Raw genomic sequence first — 18,802 nt, forward strand, 5'->3', positions numbered from 1 at the left:
ACATCATAGTATACTGGTGTACCTACTGTAGTACATCATAGTATAATGGCGTACCTACTGTAGTACATCATAGTATAATGGCGTACCTACTGTAGTACATCATAGTATAATGGCGTACCTACTGTAGTACATCATAGTATACTGGTGTACCTACTGTAGTACATCATAGTATAATGGCGTACCTACTGTAGTACATCATAGTATAATGGCGTACCTACTGCAGTACATCATAGTATAATGGCGTACCTACTGTAGTACATCATAGTATAATGGTGTACCTACTGTAGTACATCATAGTATACTGGTGTACCTACTGTTGTACATCATAGTATACTGGCGTACCTACTGTAGTACATCATAGTATAATGGCGTACCTACTGTAGTACATCATAGTATAATGGCGTACCTACTGTAGTACATCATAGTATAATGGCGTACCTACTGTAGTACATCACAGTATAATGGCGTACCTACTGTTGTACATCACAGTATACTGGCGTACCTACTGTAGTACATCACAGTATACTGGCGTACCTACTGTAGTACATCATAGTATAATGGCGTACCTACTGCAGTACATCATAGTATAATGGCGTACCTACTGCAGTACATCATAGTATAATGGCGTACCTACTGTAGTACATCATAGTATAATGGCGTACCTACTGTAGTACATCATAGTATAATGGCGTACCTACTGTAGTACATCATAGTATAATGGCGTACCTACTGTAGTACATCATAGTATAATGGCGTACCTACTGTAGTACATCATAGTATAATGGCGTACCTACTGTAGTACATCATAGTATAATGGCGTACCTACTGTAGTACATCATAGTATAATGGCGTACCTACTGTAGTACATCATAGTATAATGGCGTACATACTGTAGTACATCATAGTATACTGGCGTACCTACTGTAGTACATCATAGTATACTGGCGTACCTACTGTAGTACATCATAGTATAATGGCGTACCTACTGTAGTACATCATAGTATAATGGCGTACCTACTGTAGTACATCATAGTATAATGGCGTACCTACTGTAGTACATCATAGTATAATGGCGTACCTACTGTAGTACATCATAGTATAATGGCGTACCTACTGTAGTACATCATAGTATAATGGCGTACCTACTGTAGTACATCATAGTATAATGGCGTACCTACTGTAGTACATCATAGTATAATGGCGTACCTACTGTAGTACATCATAGTATAATGGCGTACCTACTGCAGTACATCATAGTATACTGGCGTACCTACTGTAGTACATCATAGTATACTGGCGTACCTACTGCAGTACATCATAGTATACTGGCGTACCTACTGTAGTACAACATAGTATAATGGCGTACCTACTGTTGTACATCATAGTATAATGGCGTACCTACTGTAGTACATCATAGTATAATGGTGTACCTACTGTTGTACATCATAGTATAATGGCGTACCTACTGTAGTACATCATAGTATAATGGCGTACCTACTGCAGTACATCATAGTATAATGGCGTACCTACTGTAGTACATCATAGTATAATGGCGTACCTACTGCAGTACAGTATATTATCATTGTGTACCTACTGCAGTACATTGTATTATCATTGTGTACCTACTGCAGTACATTGTATTATCATTGTGTACCTACTGCAGTACATTGTATTATCATTGTGTACCTACTGCAGTACATTGTATTATCATTGTGTACGTACTGTAGTACATTATATTATCATTGTGTACCTACTGCAGTACATTGTATTATCATTGTGTACGTACTGTAGTACATTATATTATCATTGTGTACGTACTGCAGTACATTATATTATCATTGTGTACCTACTGTACTACATTATATTATCATTGTGTACCTACTGCAGTACATTGTATTATCATTGTGTACCTACTGTAGTACATTATATTATCATTGTGTACGTACTGCAGTACATTATATTATCATTGTGTACCTACTGCAGTTCAGTGTATTATCATTGTGTACGTACTGTAGTCGTGTTTCTCATCGTACGGCGGGGCAGAGTAGTCGTTGTATGTTGCGTTCCACCTCAGCTCCTGTGTCTTCGTATCATACATCGTTATCATGTACTCTGGAATAGGATAGAGTATAGTACTGTAAAGTAGAGTAGAGCTGAGGACAGTAGAGTAGAGCAGAACTGAGTAGAGCAGAACTGAGTTGATTAGAGTAGAACTGAGGACAGTAGAGTAGAGTAGAACTGAGTAGAGTAGAACTGAGCAGAGTAGAAGTGAATAGAGTAGAACAGAGCAGAGAAGAACAGAGCAGAGAAGAACAGAGTAGAGAAGAACAGAGTAGAGTAGAACTGAGTAGAGTAGAACAGAGTAGAGAAGAACAGAGTAGAGAAGAACAGAGTAGAGAAGAACTGAGTAGAGCTGAGTAGAGTAGAGCTGAGTAGAGTAGAGCTGAGTAGAGTAGAACAGAGTAGAGTAGAACAGAGTAGAACTGAGTAGAGCTGAGTAGAGTAGAGCTGAGTAGAGTAGAGCTGAGTAGAGTAGAACAGAGTAGAGTAGAACTGAGTAGAGTAGAACAGAGTAGAACAGAGTAGAGTAGAACAGAGTAGAACAGAGTAGAGTAGAACAGAGTAGAACAGAACAGAGTAGAGAAGAACAGAGTAGTATTGACTAGGTACCTGTCTGTCCTACGGTGTGTTGTAGTCAGGATACAGTAGTATTGACTAGGTACCTGTCTGTCCTATGTATAGCAGGACTGATGGGAGTCAGTAGTGTTGACTAGGTACCTGTCTGTCCTATGTATAGCAGGACTGATGGGAGTCAGTAGTGTTGACTAGGTACCTGTCTGTCCTATGTATAGCAGGACTGATGGGAGTCAGTAGTGTTGACTAGGTACCTGTCTGTCCTATGTATAGCAGGACTGATGGGAGTCAGTAGTGTTGACTAGGTACCTGTCTGTCCTATGTATAGCAGGACTGATGGGAGTCAGTAGTGTTGACTAGGTACCGGTCTGTCCTATGTATAGCAGGACTGATGGGAGTCAGTAGTATTGACTAGGTACCTGTCTGTCCTATGTATAGCAGGACTGATGGGAGTCAGTAGTGTTGACTAGGTACCTGTCTGTCCTATGTATAGCAGGACTGATGGGAGTCAGTAGTGTTGACTAGGTACCTGTCTGTCCTATGTATAGCAGGACTGATGGGAGTCAGTAGTGTTGACTAGGTACCTGTCTGTCCTATGTATAGCAGGACTGATGGGAGTCAGTAGTGTTGACTAGGTACCTGTCTGTCCTATGTATAGCAGGACTGATGGGAGTCAGTAGTGTTGACTAGGTACCTGTCTGTCCTATGTATAGCAGGACTGATGGGAGTCAGTAGTGTTGACTAGGTACCTGTCTGTCCTATGTATAGCAGGACTGATGGGAGTCAGTAGTGTTGACTAGGTACCTGTCTGTCCTATGTATAGCAGGACTGATGGGAGTCAGTAGTGTTGACTAGGTACCTGTCTGTCCTATGTATAGCAGGACTGATGGGAGTCAGTAGTGTTGACTAGGTACCTGTCTGTCCTATGTATAGCAGGACTGATGGGAGTCAGTAGTGTTGACTAGGTACCTGTCTGTCCTATCTATAGCAGGACTGATGGGAGTCAGTAGTGTTGACTAGGTACCTGTCTGTCCTATGTATAGCAGGACTGATGGGAGTCAGTAGTATTGACTAGGTACCTGTCTGTCCTATGTATAGCAGGACTGATGGGAGTCAGTAGTGTTGACTAGGTACCTGTCTGTCCTATGTATAGCAGGACTGATGGGAGTCAGTAGTATTGACTAGGTACCTGTCTGTCCTATGTATAGCAGGACTGATGGGAGTCAGTAGTGTTGACTAGGTACCTGTCTGTCCTATGTATAGCAGGACTGATGGGAGTCAGTAGTGTTGACTAGGTACCTGTCTGTCCTATGTATAGCAGGACTGATGGGAGTCAGTAGTGTTGACTAGGTACCTGTCTGTCCTATGTATAGCAGGACTGATGGGAGTCAGTAGTGTTGACTAGGTACCTGTCTGTCCTATGTATAGCAGGACTGATGGGAGTCAGTAGTGTTGACTAGGTACCTGTCTGTCCTATGTATAGCAGGACTGATGGGAGTCAGTAGTGTTGACTAGGTACCTGTCTGTCCTATGTATAGCAGGACTGATGGGAGTCAGTAGTGTTGACTAGGTACCTGTCTGTCCTATGTATAGCAGGACTGATGGGAGTCAGTAGTGTTGACTAGGTACCTGTCTGTCCTATGTATAGCAGGACTGATGGGAGTCAGTAGTGTTGACTAGGTACCTGTCTGTCCTATGTATAGCAGGACTGATGGGAGTCAGTAGTATTGACTAGGTACCTGTCTGTCCTATGTATAGCAGGACTGATGGGAGTCAGTAGTGTTGACTAGGTACCTGTCTGTCCTATGTATAGCAGGACTGATGGGAGTCAGTAGTGTTGACTAGGTACCTGTCTGTCCTATGTATAGCAGGACTGATGGGAGTCAGTAGTGTTGACTAGGTACCTGTCTGTCCTATGTATAGCAGGACTGATGGGAGTCAGTAGTGTTGACTAGGTACCTGTCTGTCCTATGTATAGCAGGACTGATGGGAGTCAGTAGTATTGACTAGGTACCTGTCTGTCCTATGTATAGCAGGACTGATGGGAGTCAGTAGTGTTGACTAGGTACCGGTCTGTCCTATGTATAGCAGGACTGATGGGAGTCAGTAGTGTTGACTAGGTACCTGTCTGTCCTATGTATAGCAGGACTGATGGGAGTCAGTAGTGTTGACTAGGTACCTGTCTGTCCTATGTATAGCAGGACTGATGGGAGTCAGTAGTGTTGACTAGGTACCTGTCTGTCCTATGTATAGCAGGACTGATGGGAGTCAGTAGTGTTGACTAGGTACCTGTCTGTCCTATGTATAGCAGGACTGATGGGAGTCAGTAGTATTGACTAGGTACCTGTCTGTCCTATGTATAGCAGGACTGATGGGAGTCAGTAGTATTGACTAGGTACCTGTCTGTCCTATGTATAGCAGGACTGATGGGAGTCAGTAGTGTTGACTAGGTACCTGTCTGTCCTATGTATAGCAGGACTGATGGGAGTCAGTAGTGTAGTGTTGACTAGGTACCTGTCTGTCCTATGTATAGCAGGACTGATGGGAGTCAGTAGTGTTGACTAGGTACCTGTCTGTCCTATGTATAGCAGGACTGATGGGAGTCAGTAGTGTTGACTAGGTACCTGTCTGTCCTATGTATAGCAGGACTGATGGGAGTCAGTAGTATTGACTAGGTACCTGTCTGTCCTATGTATAGCAGGACTGATGGGAGTCAGTAGTATTGACTAGGTACCTGTCTGTCCTATGTATAGCAGGACTGATGGGAGTCAGTAGTATTGACTAGGTACCTGTCTGTCCTATGTATAGCAGGACTGATGGGAGTCAGTAGTATTGACTAGGTACCTGTCTGTCCTATGTATAGCAGGACTGATGGGAGTCAGTAGTGTTGACTAGGTACCTGTCTGTCCTATGTATAGCAGGACTGATGGGAGTCAGTAGTGTTGACTAGGTACCTGTCTGTCCTATGTATAGCAGGACTGATGGGAGTCAGTAGTGTTGACTAGGTACCTGTCTGTCCTATGTATAGCAGGACTGATGGGAGTCAGTAGTGTTGACTAGGTACCTGTCTGTCCTATGTATAGCAGGACTGATGGGAGTCAGTAGTGTTGACTAGGTACCTGTCTGTCCTATGTATAGCAGGACTGATGGGAGTCAGTAGTGTTGACTAGGTACCTGTCTGTCCTATGTATAGCAGGACTGATGGGAGTCAGTAGTGTTGACTAGGTACCTGTCTGTCCTATGTATAGCAGGACTGATGGGAGTCAGTAGTGTTGACTAGGTACCTGTCTGTCCTATGTACAGCAGGACTGATGGGAGTCAGTAGTGTTGACTAGGTACCTGTCTGTCCTATGTATAGCAGGACTGATGGGAGTCAGTAGTGTTGACTAGGTACCTGTCTGTCCTATGTATAGCAGGACTGATGGGAGTCAGTAGTATTGACTAGGTACCTGTCTGTCCTATGTATAGCAGGACTGATGGGAGTCAGTAGTGTTGACTAGGTACCTGTCTGTCCTATGTATAGCAGGACTGATGGGAGTCAGTAGTGTTGACTAGGTACCTGTCTGTCCTATGTATAGCAGGACTGATGGGAGTCAGTAGTGTTGACTAGGTACCTGTCTGTCCTATGTATAGCAGGACTGATGGGAGTCAGTAGTGTTGACTAGGTACCTGTCTGTCCTATGTATAGCAGGACTGATGGGAGTCAGTAGTGTTGACTAGGTACCTGTCTGTCCTATGTATAGCAGGACTGATGGGAGTCAGTAGTGTTGACTAGGTACCTGTCTGTCCTATGTATAGCAGGACTGATGGGAGTCAGTAGTATTGACTAGGTACCTGTCTGTCCTATGTATAGCAGGACTGATGGGAGTCAGTAGTGTTGACTAGGTACCTGTCTGTCCTATGTATAGCAGGACTGATGGGAGTCAGTAGTGTTGACTAGGTACCTGTCTGTCCTATGTATAGCAGGACTGATGGGAGTCAGTAGTGTTGACTAGGTACCTGTCTGTCCTATGTATAGCAGGACTGATGGGAGTCAGTAGTGTTGACTAGGTACCTGTCTGTCCTATGTATAGCAGGACTGATGGGAGTCAGTAGTGTTGACTAGGTACCTGTCTGTCCTATGTATAGCAGGACTGATGGGAGTCAGTAGTATTGACTAGGTACCTGTCTGTCCTATGTATAGCAGGACTGATGGGAGTCAGTAGTATTGACTAGGTACCTGTCTGTCCTATGTATAGCAGGACTGATGGGAGTCAGTAGTGTTGACTAGGTACCTGTCTGTCCTATGTATAGCAGGACTGATGGGAGTCAGTAGTGTTGACTAGGTACCTGTCTGTCCTATGTATAGCAGGACTGATGGGAGTCAGTAGTGTTGACTAGGTACCTGTCTGTCCTATGTATAGCAGGACTGATGGGAGTCAGTAGTGTTGACTAGGTACCTGTCTGTCCTATGTATAGCAGGACTGATGGGAGTCAGTAGTGTTGACTAGGTACCTGTCTGTCCTATGTATAGCAGGACTGATGGGAGTCAGTAGTGTTGACTAGGTACCTGTCTGTCCTATGTATAGCAGGACTGATGGGAGTCAGTAGTGTTGACTAGGTACCTGTTCTTCCTATGTATAGCAGTGGTGCATTGGGGCAGATGGAGTCAGATGATGATGTGGAGAGGCTGGTCTGTTTCTCTCCTGTCTGGGGGTCCACCACGAACCATACATCCTGCTTCTTACCTAAACAGGTGCACACACACACACACACACACACACACACACAGACACACACACGTTAACAATAATGTGACAGCCTCAAGATATTACTGATGCCCTGACAACACATTACTGATGTCCTGACAACACATTACTGATGCCCTGACAACACATTACTGATGTCCTGACAACACATTACTGATGTCCTGACAACACATTACTGATGTCCTGACAACACATTACTGATGTCCTGACAACACATTACTGATGTCCTGACAACACATTACTGATGTCCTGACAACACATTACTGATGCCCTGACAACACATTACTGATGTCCTGACAACACATTACTGATGTCCTGACAACACATTACTGATGCCCTGACAACACATTACTGATGCCCTGACAACACATTACTGATGCCCTGACAACACATTACTGATGTCCTGACAACACATTACTGATGTCCTGACAACACATTACTGATGTCCTGACAACACATTACTGATGCCCTGACAACACATTACTGATGTCCTGACAACACATTACTGATGTCCTGACAACACATTACTGATGTCCTGACAACACATTACTGATGTCCTGACAACACATTACTGATGTCCTGACAACACATTACTGATGTCCTGATGGTTGTCCTGACAACACATTACTGATGTCCTGACAACACATTACTGATGCCCTGACAACACATTACTGATGCCCTGACAACACATTACTGATGTCCTGACAACACATTACTGATGTCCTGACAACACATTACTGATGTCCTGACAACACATTACTGATGTCCTGACAACACATTACTGATGCCCTGACAACACATTACTGATGTCCTGACAACACATTACTGATGTCCTGACAACACATTACTGATGTCCTGACAACACATTACTGATGTCCTGACAACACATTACTGATGTCCTGACAACACATTACTGATGTCCTGATGGTTGTCCTGACAACACATTACTGATGTCCTGACAACACATTACTGATGCCCTGACAACACATTACTGATGCCCTGACAACACATTACTGATGTCCTGACAACACATTACTGATGTCCTGACAACACATTACTGATGTCCTGACAACACATTACTGATGTCCTGACAACACATTACTGATGCCCTGACAACACATTACTGATGTCCTGACAACACATTACTGATGCCCTGACAACACATTACTGATGCCCTGACAACACATTACTGATGTCCTGACAACACATTACTGATGTCCTGACAACACATTACTGATGTCCTGACAACACATTACTGATGTCCTGATGGTTTTCCTGACAACACATTACTGATGTCCTGACGACACATTACTGATGCCCTGACAACACATTACTGATGTCCTGACAACACATTACTGATGTCCTGACAACACATTACTGATGTCCTGACAACACATTACTGATGTCCTGACAACACATTACTGATGTCCTGATACCCTGACAACACATTACTGATGTCCTGACAACACATTACTGATGCCCTGACAACACATTACTGATGTCCTGACAACACATTACTGATGCCCTGACAACACATTACTGATGTCCTGACGACACATTACTGATGTCCTGACAACACATTACTGATGTCCTGACGACACATTACTGATGTCCTGACAACACATTACTGATGTCCTGACAACACATTACTGATGTCCTGACAACACATTACTGATGCCCTGACAACACATTACTGATGTCCTGATGGTTGTCCTGACAACACATTACTGATGCCCTGACAACACATTACTGATGTACTGACAACACATTACTGATGCCCTGACAACACATTACTGATGTCCTGACAACACATTACTGATGTCCTGACAACACATTACTGATGCCCTGACAACACATTACTGATGTACTGACAACACATTACTGATGCCCTGACAACACATTACTGATGTCCTGACAACACATTACTGATGTCCTGACAACACATTACTGATGTCCTGACAACACATTACTGATGTCCTGACAACACATTACTGATGTACTGACAACACATTACTGATGTCCTGACAACACATTACTGATGTCCTGACAACACATTACTGATGTCCTGACAACACATTACTGATGTCCTGACAACACATTACTGATGTCCTGACGACACATTACTGATGTCCTGACAACACATTACTGATGTCCTGACAACACATTACTGATGTCCTGATGGTTGTCCTGACAACACATTACTGATGCCCTGACAACACATTACTGATGTCCTGACAACACATTACTGATGTCCTGACAACACATTACTGATGCCCTGACAACACATTACTGATGCCCTGACAACACATTACTGATGTCCTGACAACACATTACTGATGTCCTGACAACACATTACTGATGTCCTGACAACACATTACTGATGTCCTGACAACACATTACTGATGTCCTGACGACACATTACTGATGCCCTGACGACACATTACTGATGTCCTGACAACACATTACTGATGTCCTGACAACACATTACTGATGTCCTGACAACACATTACAGATGTCCTGATGGTTGTCCTGACAACACATTACTGATGTCCTGACGACACATTACTGATGTCCTGACAACACATTACTGATGTCCTGACAACACATTACTGATGTCCTGACGACACATTACTGATGTCCTGACGACACATTACTGATGCCCTGACAACACATTACTGATGTCCTGACAACACATTACTGATGTCCTGACGACACATTACTGATGTCCTGACGACACATTACTGATGCCCTGACAACACATTACTGATGTCCTGACAACACATTACTGATGTCCTGACGACACATTACTGATGTCCTGACAACACATTACTGATGTCCTGACAACACATTACTGATGTCCTGACAACACATTACTGATGCCCTGACAACACATTACTGATGTCCTGACAACACATTACTGATGTCCTGACAACACATTACTGATGTCCTGACAACACATTACTGATGCCCTGACAACACATTACTGATGTCCTGACAACACATTACTGATGTCCTGACAACACATTACTGATGCCCTGATGGTTGTCCTGACAACAAGGTACCAATGTCTCTCACCAGTGTAAAGGACTCCATCAGAACTCCTACAGGGAGCAGACTGGACCAGCTCTGGGATGGTGAAGGGCAGTTTCTGGAGACATATAGACAATACTATATTATACAGTATACTATTATTATATATATTAAAATACTATATTATACAGGATATTATTATTATATATGTATTAAAATACTATATTATACAGTATACTATACTATTATTATATGTATTAAATGCTCTCTCTCTCTGTCCGTCTCTCTGTCCGTCTGTCCGTCGCTCTCTCTGTCAATCTTTCTCTCTCTGTCAGTCTTACGCTCTGTCCCTCTCTCTCGCTCTGTCCCTCTCTCTCGCTCTGTCCCTCTCTCTCGCTCTGTCCCTCTCTCTCGCTCTGTCCCTCTCTCTCGCTCTGTCCCTCTCTCTCGCTCTGTCCCTCTCTCTCGCTCTGTCCCTCTCTCTCGCTCTGTCCGTCTCTCTCGCTCTGTCCCTCTCTCTCGCTCTGTCCCTCTCTCTCGCTCTGTCCGTCTCTCTCTTACCATCAGTCCTTCCTTGTGTTTTCCTCCCAGGACGTAGAGACTGCCATCGTTGGGGTCAGGGAGAAACCCTGGCCTAAAAACACACACACAGTAGCTATGATTATCAGGTGTGTGAGTGTTTGTGAGTGTGTGTCAGAGTGTGTGTGTCAGAGTGTGTGTGTGTGTGTGTGTGTGTGTGTGTGTGTGTGTGTGTGTGTGTGTGTCAGAGTGTGTCAGAGTGTGTGTGTGTGTCAGAGTGTGTGTGTGTCAGAGTGTGTGTGTGTGTGTGTGTCAGAGTGTGTGTGTGTGTGTCAGAGTGTGTGTGTGTGTGTCAGAGTGTGTGTGTGTGTCGCAGAGTCACTCACTCAGTAAGGTAGACAGGCACCTGGATGATGGGATCTGGAAAAGATTTAAGAAAGATGGAATGTTCAGAATGAACAATATGTTAATTAGTACAAACATTAAGAACACCTTCCTAATACTGAGTTGTATATATTTGTTTAGCATTTGCCAGAGAACACCAAGATTGGCAAAATCGCCACTGGCGCCCTGTGCTCTTCACAGATGAAAGCAGGTTCACACTGAGCACATGTGATAGACGTGACAGAGTCTGGAGACGCCGTGGAGAACGTTCTGCTGCCTGCAACATCCTCCAGTATGACCGGTTTGGCGGTGGGTCAGTCATGGTGGTGTGGCATTTCTTTGGGGGGACGCACAGCCCTCCATGTGCTCGCCAGAGGTAGCCTGACTGCCATTAGGTACCGAGATGAGATCCTCAGACACATTGTGAGACCATATGCTGGTGTGGTTGGCCCTGGGTTCCTCCTAATGCAAGACAATGCTAGACCTCATGTGGCTGCAGTGTGTCAGCAGTTCCTGCAAGAGGAAGGCATTGATGCTATGGACTGGCCCGCCCGTTCCCCAGACCTGAATCCAATTGAGCACATCTGGGACATCATGTCTCGCTCCATCCACCAACGCCACGTTGCACCACAGACTGTCCAGGAGTTGGCGGATGCTTTAGTCCAGGTCTGGGAGGAGATCCCTCATGAGACCATCCGCCACCTCACCAGGAGCATGCCCAGGCGTTGTAGGGAGGTCATACAGGCACGTGGAGGCCACCCACACTACTGAGCCTCATTTTGACTTGTTTTAAGGACATTACATCAAAGTTGGATCAGCCTGTAGTGGGGTTTTCCACTTTAATTTTGAGTGCGACTCCAAATCCAGACCCCCAATGGGTTGATAAATTTGATTTCCATTGACAATTTTTGTGTGATTATGTTGTCATCACATTCAACTATGTAAAGAAAAAAGTATTTAATAAGAATATTTCATTCATTCAAATCTAGGATGTGTTATTTTAGTGTTAATTTATTTAGCAGTGTATTATTATACTATACTATATATTATTATACTATATATTATACTATACTGTATGTATAAATTATTATACTATAGTATATATTATTATACTATACTATAAATTATTATACTATACTATATATTATTATACTATACTATATATTATTATACTATATATTATTATACTATACTGTAGGTATAAATTAGTATATTATACTATATATTATTATACTATATATTATTATACTATACTGTAGGTATAAATTAGTATATTATACTATATATTATTATACTATATATTATTATACTATATATTATAATATACTATAAATTATTATACTATACTATATATTATTATACTATATATTATACAATACTATATATTATTATACTATATATTATACTATACTGTATGTATAAATTATTATACTATATATTATTATACTATACTATACTGTATATACTGTATGTATGTATAAATTATTATGCTATACTATATATTATTATACTATATATTATACTAAACTGTATGTATAAATTATTATGCTATACATTATTATACTATATATTATTATACTATACTGTAGGTATAAATTTGTATATTATACTATATATTATTATACTATATATTATTATACTATACTGTAGGTATAAATTAGTATATTATACTATATATTATTATACTATATATTATTATACTATACTGTTGGTATACATTATTATACTGTATATGTTTTTACACTTTATATATTATTATTATACTATACTGTAGGTATATATTATTATACTATATATTGTTATACTATACTGTAGGTATATTATACAATATATTGTTATACTATTTATTATTATACTATACTGTAGGTGTATATTCTTATAATATATATTATTAAACTAATCTGCAGGTATATATTATACTGTATATTATTATACTATACATATTATTATACTATACTGTAGGTATATATTATTATACTGTATATTATTACACTTTATATATTATTATACTATACTGTAGGTATAAATGAGTATATTATACTATATATTATTATACTATACATATTATTATACTATACTGTAGGTATAAATGAGTATATTATACTATACATATTATTATACTATACATATTATTATACTATACTGTAGGTATAAATGAGTATATTATACTATATATTATTATACTATACATATTATTATACTATACTGTAGGTATACATTATTATACTGTATATATTATTACACTTTATATATTATTATACTATACTGTAGGTATATATTATTATACTGTATATATTATTACACTTTATATATTATTATACTATACTGTAGGTATATATTATTACACCACATATTATACTGCAGAGTAGCCTAGTGGTTAGAATGTTGGACTAGAAACCGAAAGGTTGCAAGTTCGAATCCCCGAGCTGACAAGGTACAAATCTGTCATTCTGCCCCTGAACAGGCAGTTAAACCACTGTTCCTAGGCCATCATTGAAAATAAGAATTTGTTCTTAACTGACTTGCCTCGTAAAATAAAAATAAAATATATATATTATGATACTATATATAATTAAACTATAATGTAGGTATATATTATTACACTATATATTATTATACTGTAGGTATATATTATTACAGTATACTGTATGAGGGCGTGAGAGCGGGTGCTGACCTTCTTTGAGGGTCCATTTGATGTCTCCAGACTGCTTGGAAACAGCATGTAGACTCCCATCCAGAGTAGACACAAACAATAGAGACTCTGGTAGAGTTACACTCACTGACTTAACCTGGGGGTAGAGAGAGAGTAGAGACTGACTTCACCTGGGGAGTAGAGAGAGAGAGAGAGAGAGAGAGAGAGAGAGAGAGAGAGAGAGAGAGAGAGAGAGAGAGAGAGAGAGAGGGTGTAGAGACTGACTTCACCTGGGGTGTAGAGAGAGAGAGTAGAGACTGACTTCACCTGGGGGTAGAGAGAGGAGAGAGACTGACTTCACCTGGGGGGTAGAGAGAGAGAGAGAGAGAGAGAGAGTAGAGACTGACTTCACCTGGGGAGTAGAGAGAGAGAGTAGAGACTGACTTCACCTGGGGGTAGAGAGAGAGTAGAGACTGACTTCACCTGGGGGTAGAGAGAGGAGAGAGACTGACTTCACCTGGGGGGTAGAGAGAGAGAGAGAGTAGAGACTGACTTCACCTGGGGGGTAGAGAGAGAGGAGAGAGACTGACTTCACCTGGGGGGTAGAGAGAGAGAGAGTAGAGACTGACTTCACCTGGGGGTAGAGAGAGGAGAGAGACTGACTTCACCTGGGGAGTAGAGAGAGAGAGAGAGAGTAGAGACTGACTTCACCTGGGGAGTAGAGAGAGAGAGTAGAGACTGACTTCACCTGGGGAGTAGAGAGAGAGAGAGAGTAGAGACTGACTTCACCTGGGGAGTAGAGAGAGAGAGTAGAGACTGACTTCACCTGGGGAGTAGAGAGAGAGAGTAGAGACTGACTTCACCTGGGGAGTAGAGAGAGAGAGTAGAGACTGACTTCACCTGGGGAGTAGAGAGAGAGAGTAGAGACTGACTTCACCTGGGGGTAGAGAGAGAGTAGAGACTGACTTCACCTGGGGAGTAGAGAGAGAGAGAGAGAGAGACTGACTTCACCTGGGGGTAGAGAGAGGAGAGAGACTGACTTCACCTGGGGAGTAGAGAGAGAGAGAGTAGAGACTGACTTCACCTGGGGAGTAGAGAGAGAGAGAGAGTAGAGACTGACTTCACCTGGGGAGTAGAGAGAGAGAGTAGAGACTGACTTCACCTGGGGAGTAGAGAGAGAGAGTAGAGACTGACTTCACCTGGGGAGTAGAGAGAGAGAGAGAGAGTAGAGACTGACTTCACCTGGGGAGTAGAGAGAGAGAGAGAGTAGAGACTGACTTCACCTGGGGAGTAGAGAGAGAGAGTAGAGACTGACTTCACCTGGGGAGTAGAGAGAGAGAGTAGAGACTGACTTCACCTGGGGAGTAGAGAGAGAGTAGAGACTGACTTCACCTGGGGAGTAGAGAGAGAGAGTAGAGACTGACTTCACCTGGGGGTAGAGAGAGAGTAGAGACTGACTTCACCTGGGGAGTAGAGAGAGAGTAGAGACTGACTTCACCTGGGGAGTAGAGAGAGAGAGAGAGAGAGACTGACTTCACCTGGGGGTAGAGAGAGGAGAGAGACTGACTTCACCTGGGGAGTAGAGAGAGAGAGAGTAGAGACTGACTTCACCTGGGGAGTAGAGAGAGAGAGAGTAGAGACTGACTTCACCTGGGGAGTAGAGAGAGAGAGAGAGAGTAGAGACTGACTTCACCTGGGGAGTAGAGAGAGAGAGAGAGTAGAGACTGACTTCACCTGGGGAGTAGAGAGAGTAGAGACTGACTTCACCTGGGGTGTAGAGAGAGAGAGAGTAGAGACTGACTTCACCTGGGGAGTAGAGAGAGAGAGTAGAGACTGACTTCACCTGGGGAGTAGAGAGAGAGAGTAGAGACTGACTTCACCTGGGGAGTAGAGAGAGAGAGTAGAGACTGACTTCACCTGGGGAGTAGAGAGAGAGAGTAGAGACTGACTTCACCTGGGGAGTAGAGAGAGAGAGTAGAGACCGACTTCACCTGGGGAGTAGAGAGAGAGAGTAGAGACCGACTTCACCTGGGGGTAGAGAGAGTAGAGACTGACTTCACCTGGGGAGTAGAGAGAGAGAGAGAGAGAGACTGACTTCACCTGGGGGTAGAGAGAGGAGAGAGACTGACTTCACCTGGGGAGTAGAGAGAGAGAGAGAGAGAGAGAGTAGAGACTGACTTCACCTGGGGAGTAGAGAGAGAGAGAGTAGAGACCGACTTCACCTGGGGAGTAGAGAGAGAGAGAGTAGAGACTGACTTCACCTGGGGAGTAGAGAGAGAGAGAGTAGAGACTGACTTCACCTGGGGAGTAGAGAGAGAGTAGAGACTGACTTCACCTGGGGAGTAGAGAGAGAGAGAGTAGAGACTGACTTCACCTGGGGAGTAGAGAGAGAGAGTAGAGACTGACTTCACCTGGGGAGTAGAGAGAGAGAGTAGAGACTGACTTCACCTGGGGAGTAGAGAGAGAGAGTAGAGACTGACTTCACCTGGGGAGTAGAGAGAGAGAGAGAGTAGAGACTGACTTCACCTGGGGAGTAGAGAGAGTAGAGACTGACTTCACCTGGGGAGTAGAGAGAGAGAGAGAGAGTAGAGACTGACTTCACCTGGGGAGTAGAGAGAGAGAGAGAGAGAGTAGAGACTGACTTCACCTGGGGGGTAGAGAGAGAGAGAGTAGAGACTGACTTCACCTGGGGAGTAGAGAGAGAGAGAGTAGAGACTGACTTCACCTGGGGAGTAGAGAGAGAGAGAGTAGAGACTGACTTCACCTGGGGAGTAGAGAGAGAGAGAGTAGAGACTGACTTCACCTGGGGAGTAGAGAGAGAGAGAGAGTAGAGACTGACTTCACCTGGGGAGTAGCGAGAGAGAGAGAGTAGAGACTGACTTCACCTGGGGAGTAGAAAGAGAGAGAGTAGAGACTGACTTCACCTGGGGAGTAGAGAGAGAGAGAGAGTAGAGACTGACTTCACCTGGGGAGTAGAGAGAGAGAGAGAGAGAGAGTAGAGACTGACTTCACCTGGGGAGTAGAGAGAGTAGAGACTGACTTCACCTGGGGAGTAGAGAGAGAGAGAGTAGAGACTGACTTCACCTGGGGAGTAGAGAGAGAGAGAGAGAGTAGAGACTGACTTCACCTGGGGAGTAGAGAGAGAGAGAGTAGAGACTGACTTCACCTGGGGAGTAGAGAGAGAGAGAGAGACTATGTCTGAACAGTGTTATAACAGACACATACAGTATTATAGATAGGTAGGTAGCTGGTCTGGTCCTCATGTCTGAACAGTGATGGATGGATGGATTAGATAGATAGCTGGCCTGGTCCTCTCAGCACAAACTGGCTCTAACCAGAATAGAAAGAGTGGGAGGCCCCGGTGCACAACTGAGCAAGAGGACAAGTACATTAGACTGTCTAGCCTCTTCACTGTTGACGTTGAGACTGGTGTTTTACGGATACTATTGCATTAAGTCTTGTTTTTACATCCATTGAGATAGTTCCTCAGTGTACCTGGAAAATCTTTCCAGCTCTCTCTCCCTTTTGACTACCACTCAGCGTGAAAGGGAACAATGTCATGCTCTGATCCAGTGGAAACGTCAAAATAGGCCTTCCTGATTACTGATTATCCCCTTGAACAAATAGCCTACAGCTGTCCTGAGCTCACTGGTGCAGGAAACTGAGGTTCCCAGAATATTTTATACAATGCAGCGTGTTTGTTAGCAGGAGTTTCAAGCCAGAAAAAAAGTTAATACAATGTTTCAAGTTCGTTGCAGACAGGCCATGTGTAACCAATGTGATTTATAGGATTTTTATTTTATTTATTTATTTTAAATCAGGATGTTCAAACTGCAGGCTGCAATGTTTTTATTTGTTTTTTTTTACATAATTCAAATAAATAATTATAATAATTATATCAAAGTTACTTTTTAGGCTTGTTTCATTTTCATTTTTAGGTTTGGATTGAATTTTCATTAACCACATGACAATGATATTAAAATACGAGGACGTTATTATAAACTAAATTAAACTATCCAATATGAAAATGTGGATATGAAAACCATAACCGGCAGGCAGATCGGTAGAAACGGTGAGATAAATGGGCCACATGAGAAAGGTTGCCGACTCCTCGTTGTGGCCTTTTTACCGGCAACTTCAGGAGAGTGACGGCAGAATCTGCGAAAGCCAGCAGGAGAGAGAGGAGAACTGTCCATTCCACATGAGAAAAGGTTGCGGACTCCTCGTGTTGCCCAGCAACTTCAGGTGGAATCTGAGACAGCCAGCAGGAGAGAGAGGAGAACTGTCGGGTTCAGTTGTTTTTAACTTCAGGTTAACAAGATCTCCGGCTCCCTCTTGACTTTTTTTTATTTTTATATTTTCTCCCCAATTTCGTGGTATCCAATTGTTGTAGTAGCTACTATCTTGTCTCATCGCTACAACTCCCGTACGGGCTCGGGAGAGACAAAGGTTGAAGTCATGCGTCCTCCGATACACAACCCAACCAGCCGTACTGCTTCTTAAAACAGCGCGCATCCAACATGGAAGCCAGCCGCACCAATGTGTCGGAGGGTACACCGTGCACCTGGCAACATACTGCTTGCTTACTGCGCCCGGCCCGCCACAGGAGTCGCTGGTGCGTGATGAGACAAGGTCATCCCTACCGACCAAGCCCTCCCTAACACGGACGACGCTAGGCCAATTGTGCGTCGCCCCACGGACCTCCCGGTCGCGGCTGGTTACGACAGAGCCTGGGCGCGAACCCAGGTACTCTGGTGGCACAGCTGGCGCTGCAGTACAGCGCCCTTAACCACTGCGCCACCCGGGAGGATCCGGCTCCCTCGAGTCATTTGTGTATCTATAATAATTGAATCAA

At 43.2% G+C, this 18,802-nt stretch overlaps 1 protein-coding gene across 2 annotated transcripts in view; it reads right to left on the bottom strand.

Moving 5' to 3' along the window:
- ern2 (endoplasmic reticulum to nucleus signaling 2) overlaps positions 1 to 18,802 on the bottom strand; it is an 89,890-nt gene that overhangs the window by 69,063 nt on the left and 2,025 nt on the right. For both annotated transcript variants that reach the window (XM_064958708.1, XM_064958700.1), the window contains exons 2-7: positions 13,990 to 14,104; positions 11,318 to 11,351; positions 10,974 to 11,046; positions 10,458 to 10,530; positions 7,239 to 7,361; positions 2,011 to 2,112 (exon numbers count right to left, since the gene is read on the bottom strand). In XM_064958708.1, coding sequence (XP_064814780.1) covers positions 2,011 to 2,112; positions 7,239 to 7,361; positions 10,458 to 10,530; positions 10,974 to 11,046; positions 11,318 to 11,351; positions 13,990 to 14,104 — 520 coding nt within the window. The remainder of the gene's footprint in view (positions 1 to 2,010; positions 2,113 to 7,238; positions 7,362 to 10,457; positions 10,531 to 10,973; positions 11,047 to 11,317; positions 11,352 to 13,989; positions 14,105 to 18,802) is intronic.

Source organism: Oncorhynchus masou, chromosome 5, assembly GCF_036934945.1.
Source record: "Oncorhynchus masou masou isolate Uvic2021 chromosome 5, UVic_Omas_1.1, whole genome shotgun sequence".
Taxonomy (NCBI): Eukaryota; Metazoa; Chordata; class Actinopteri; order Salmoniformes; family Salmonidae; genus Oncorhynchus; species Oncorhynchus masou.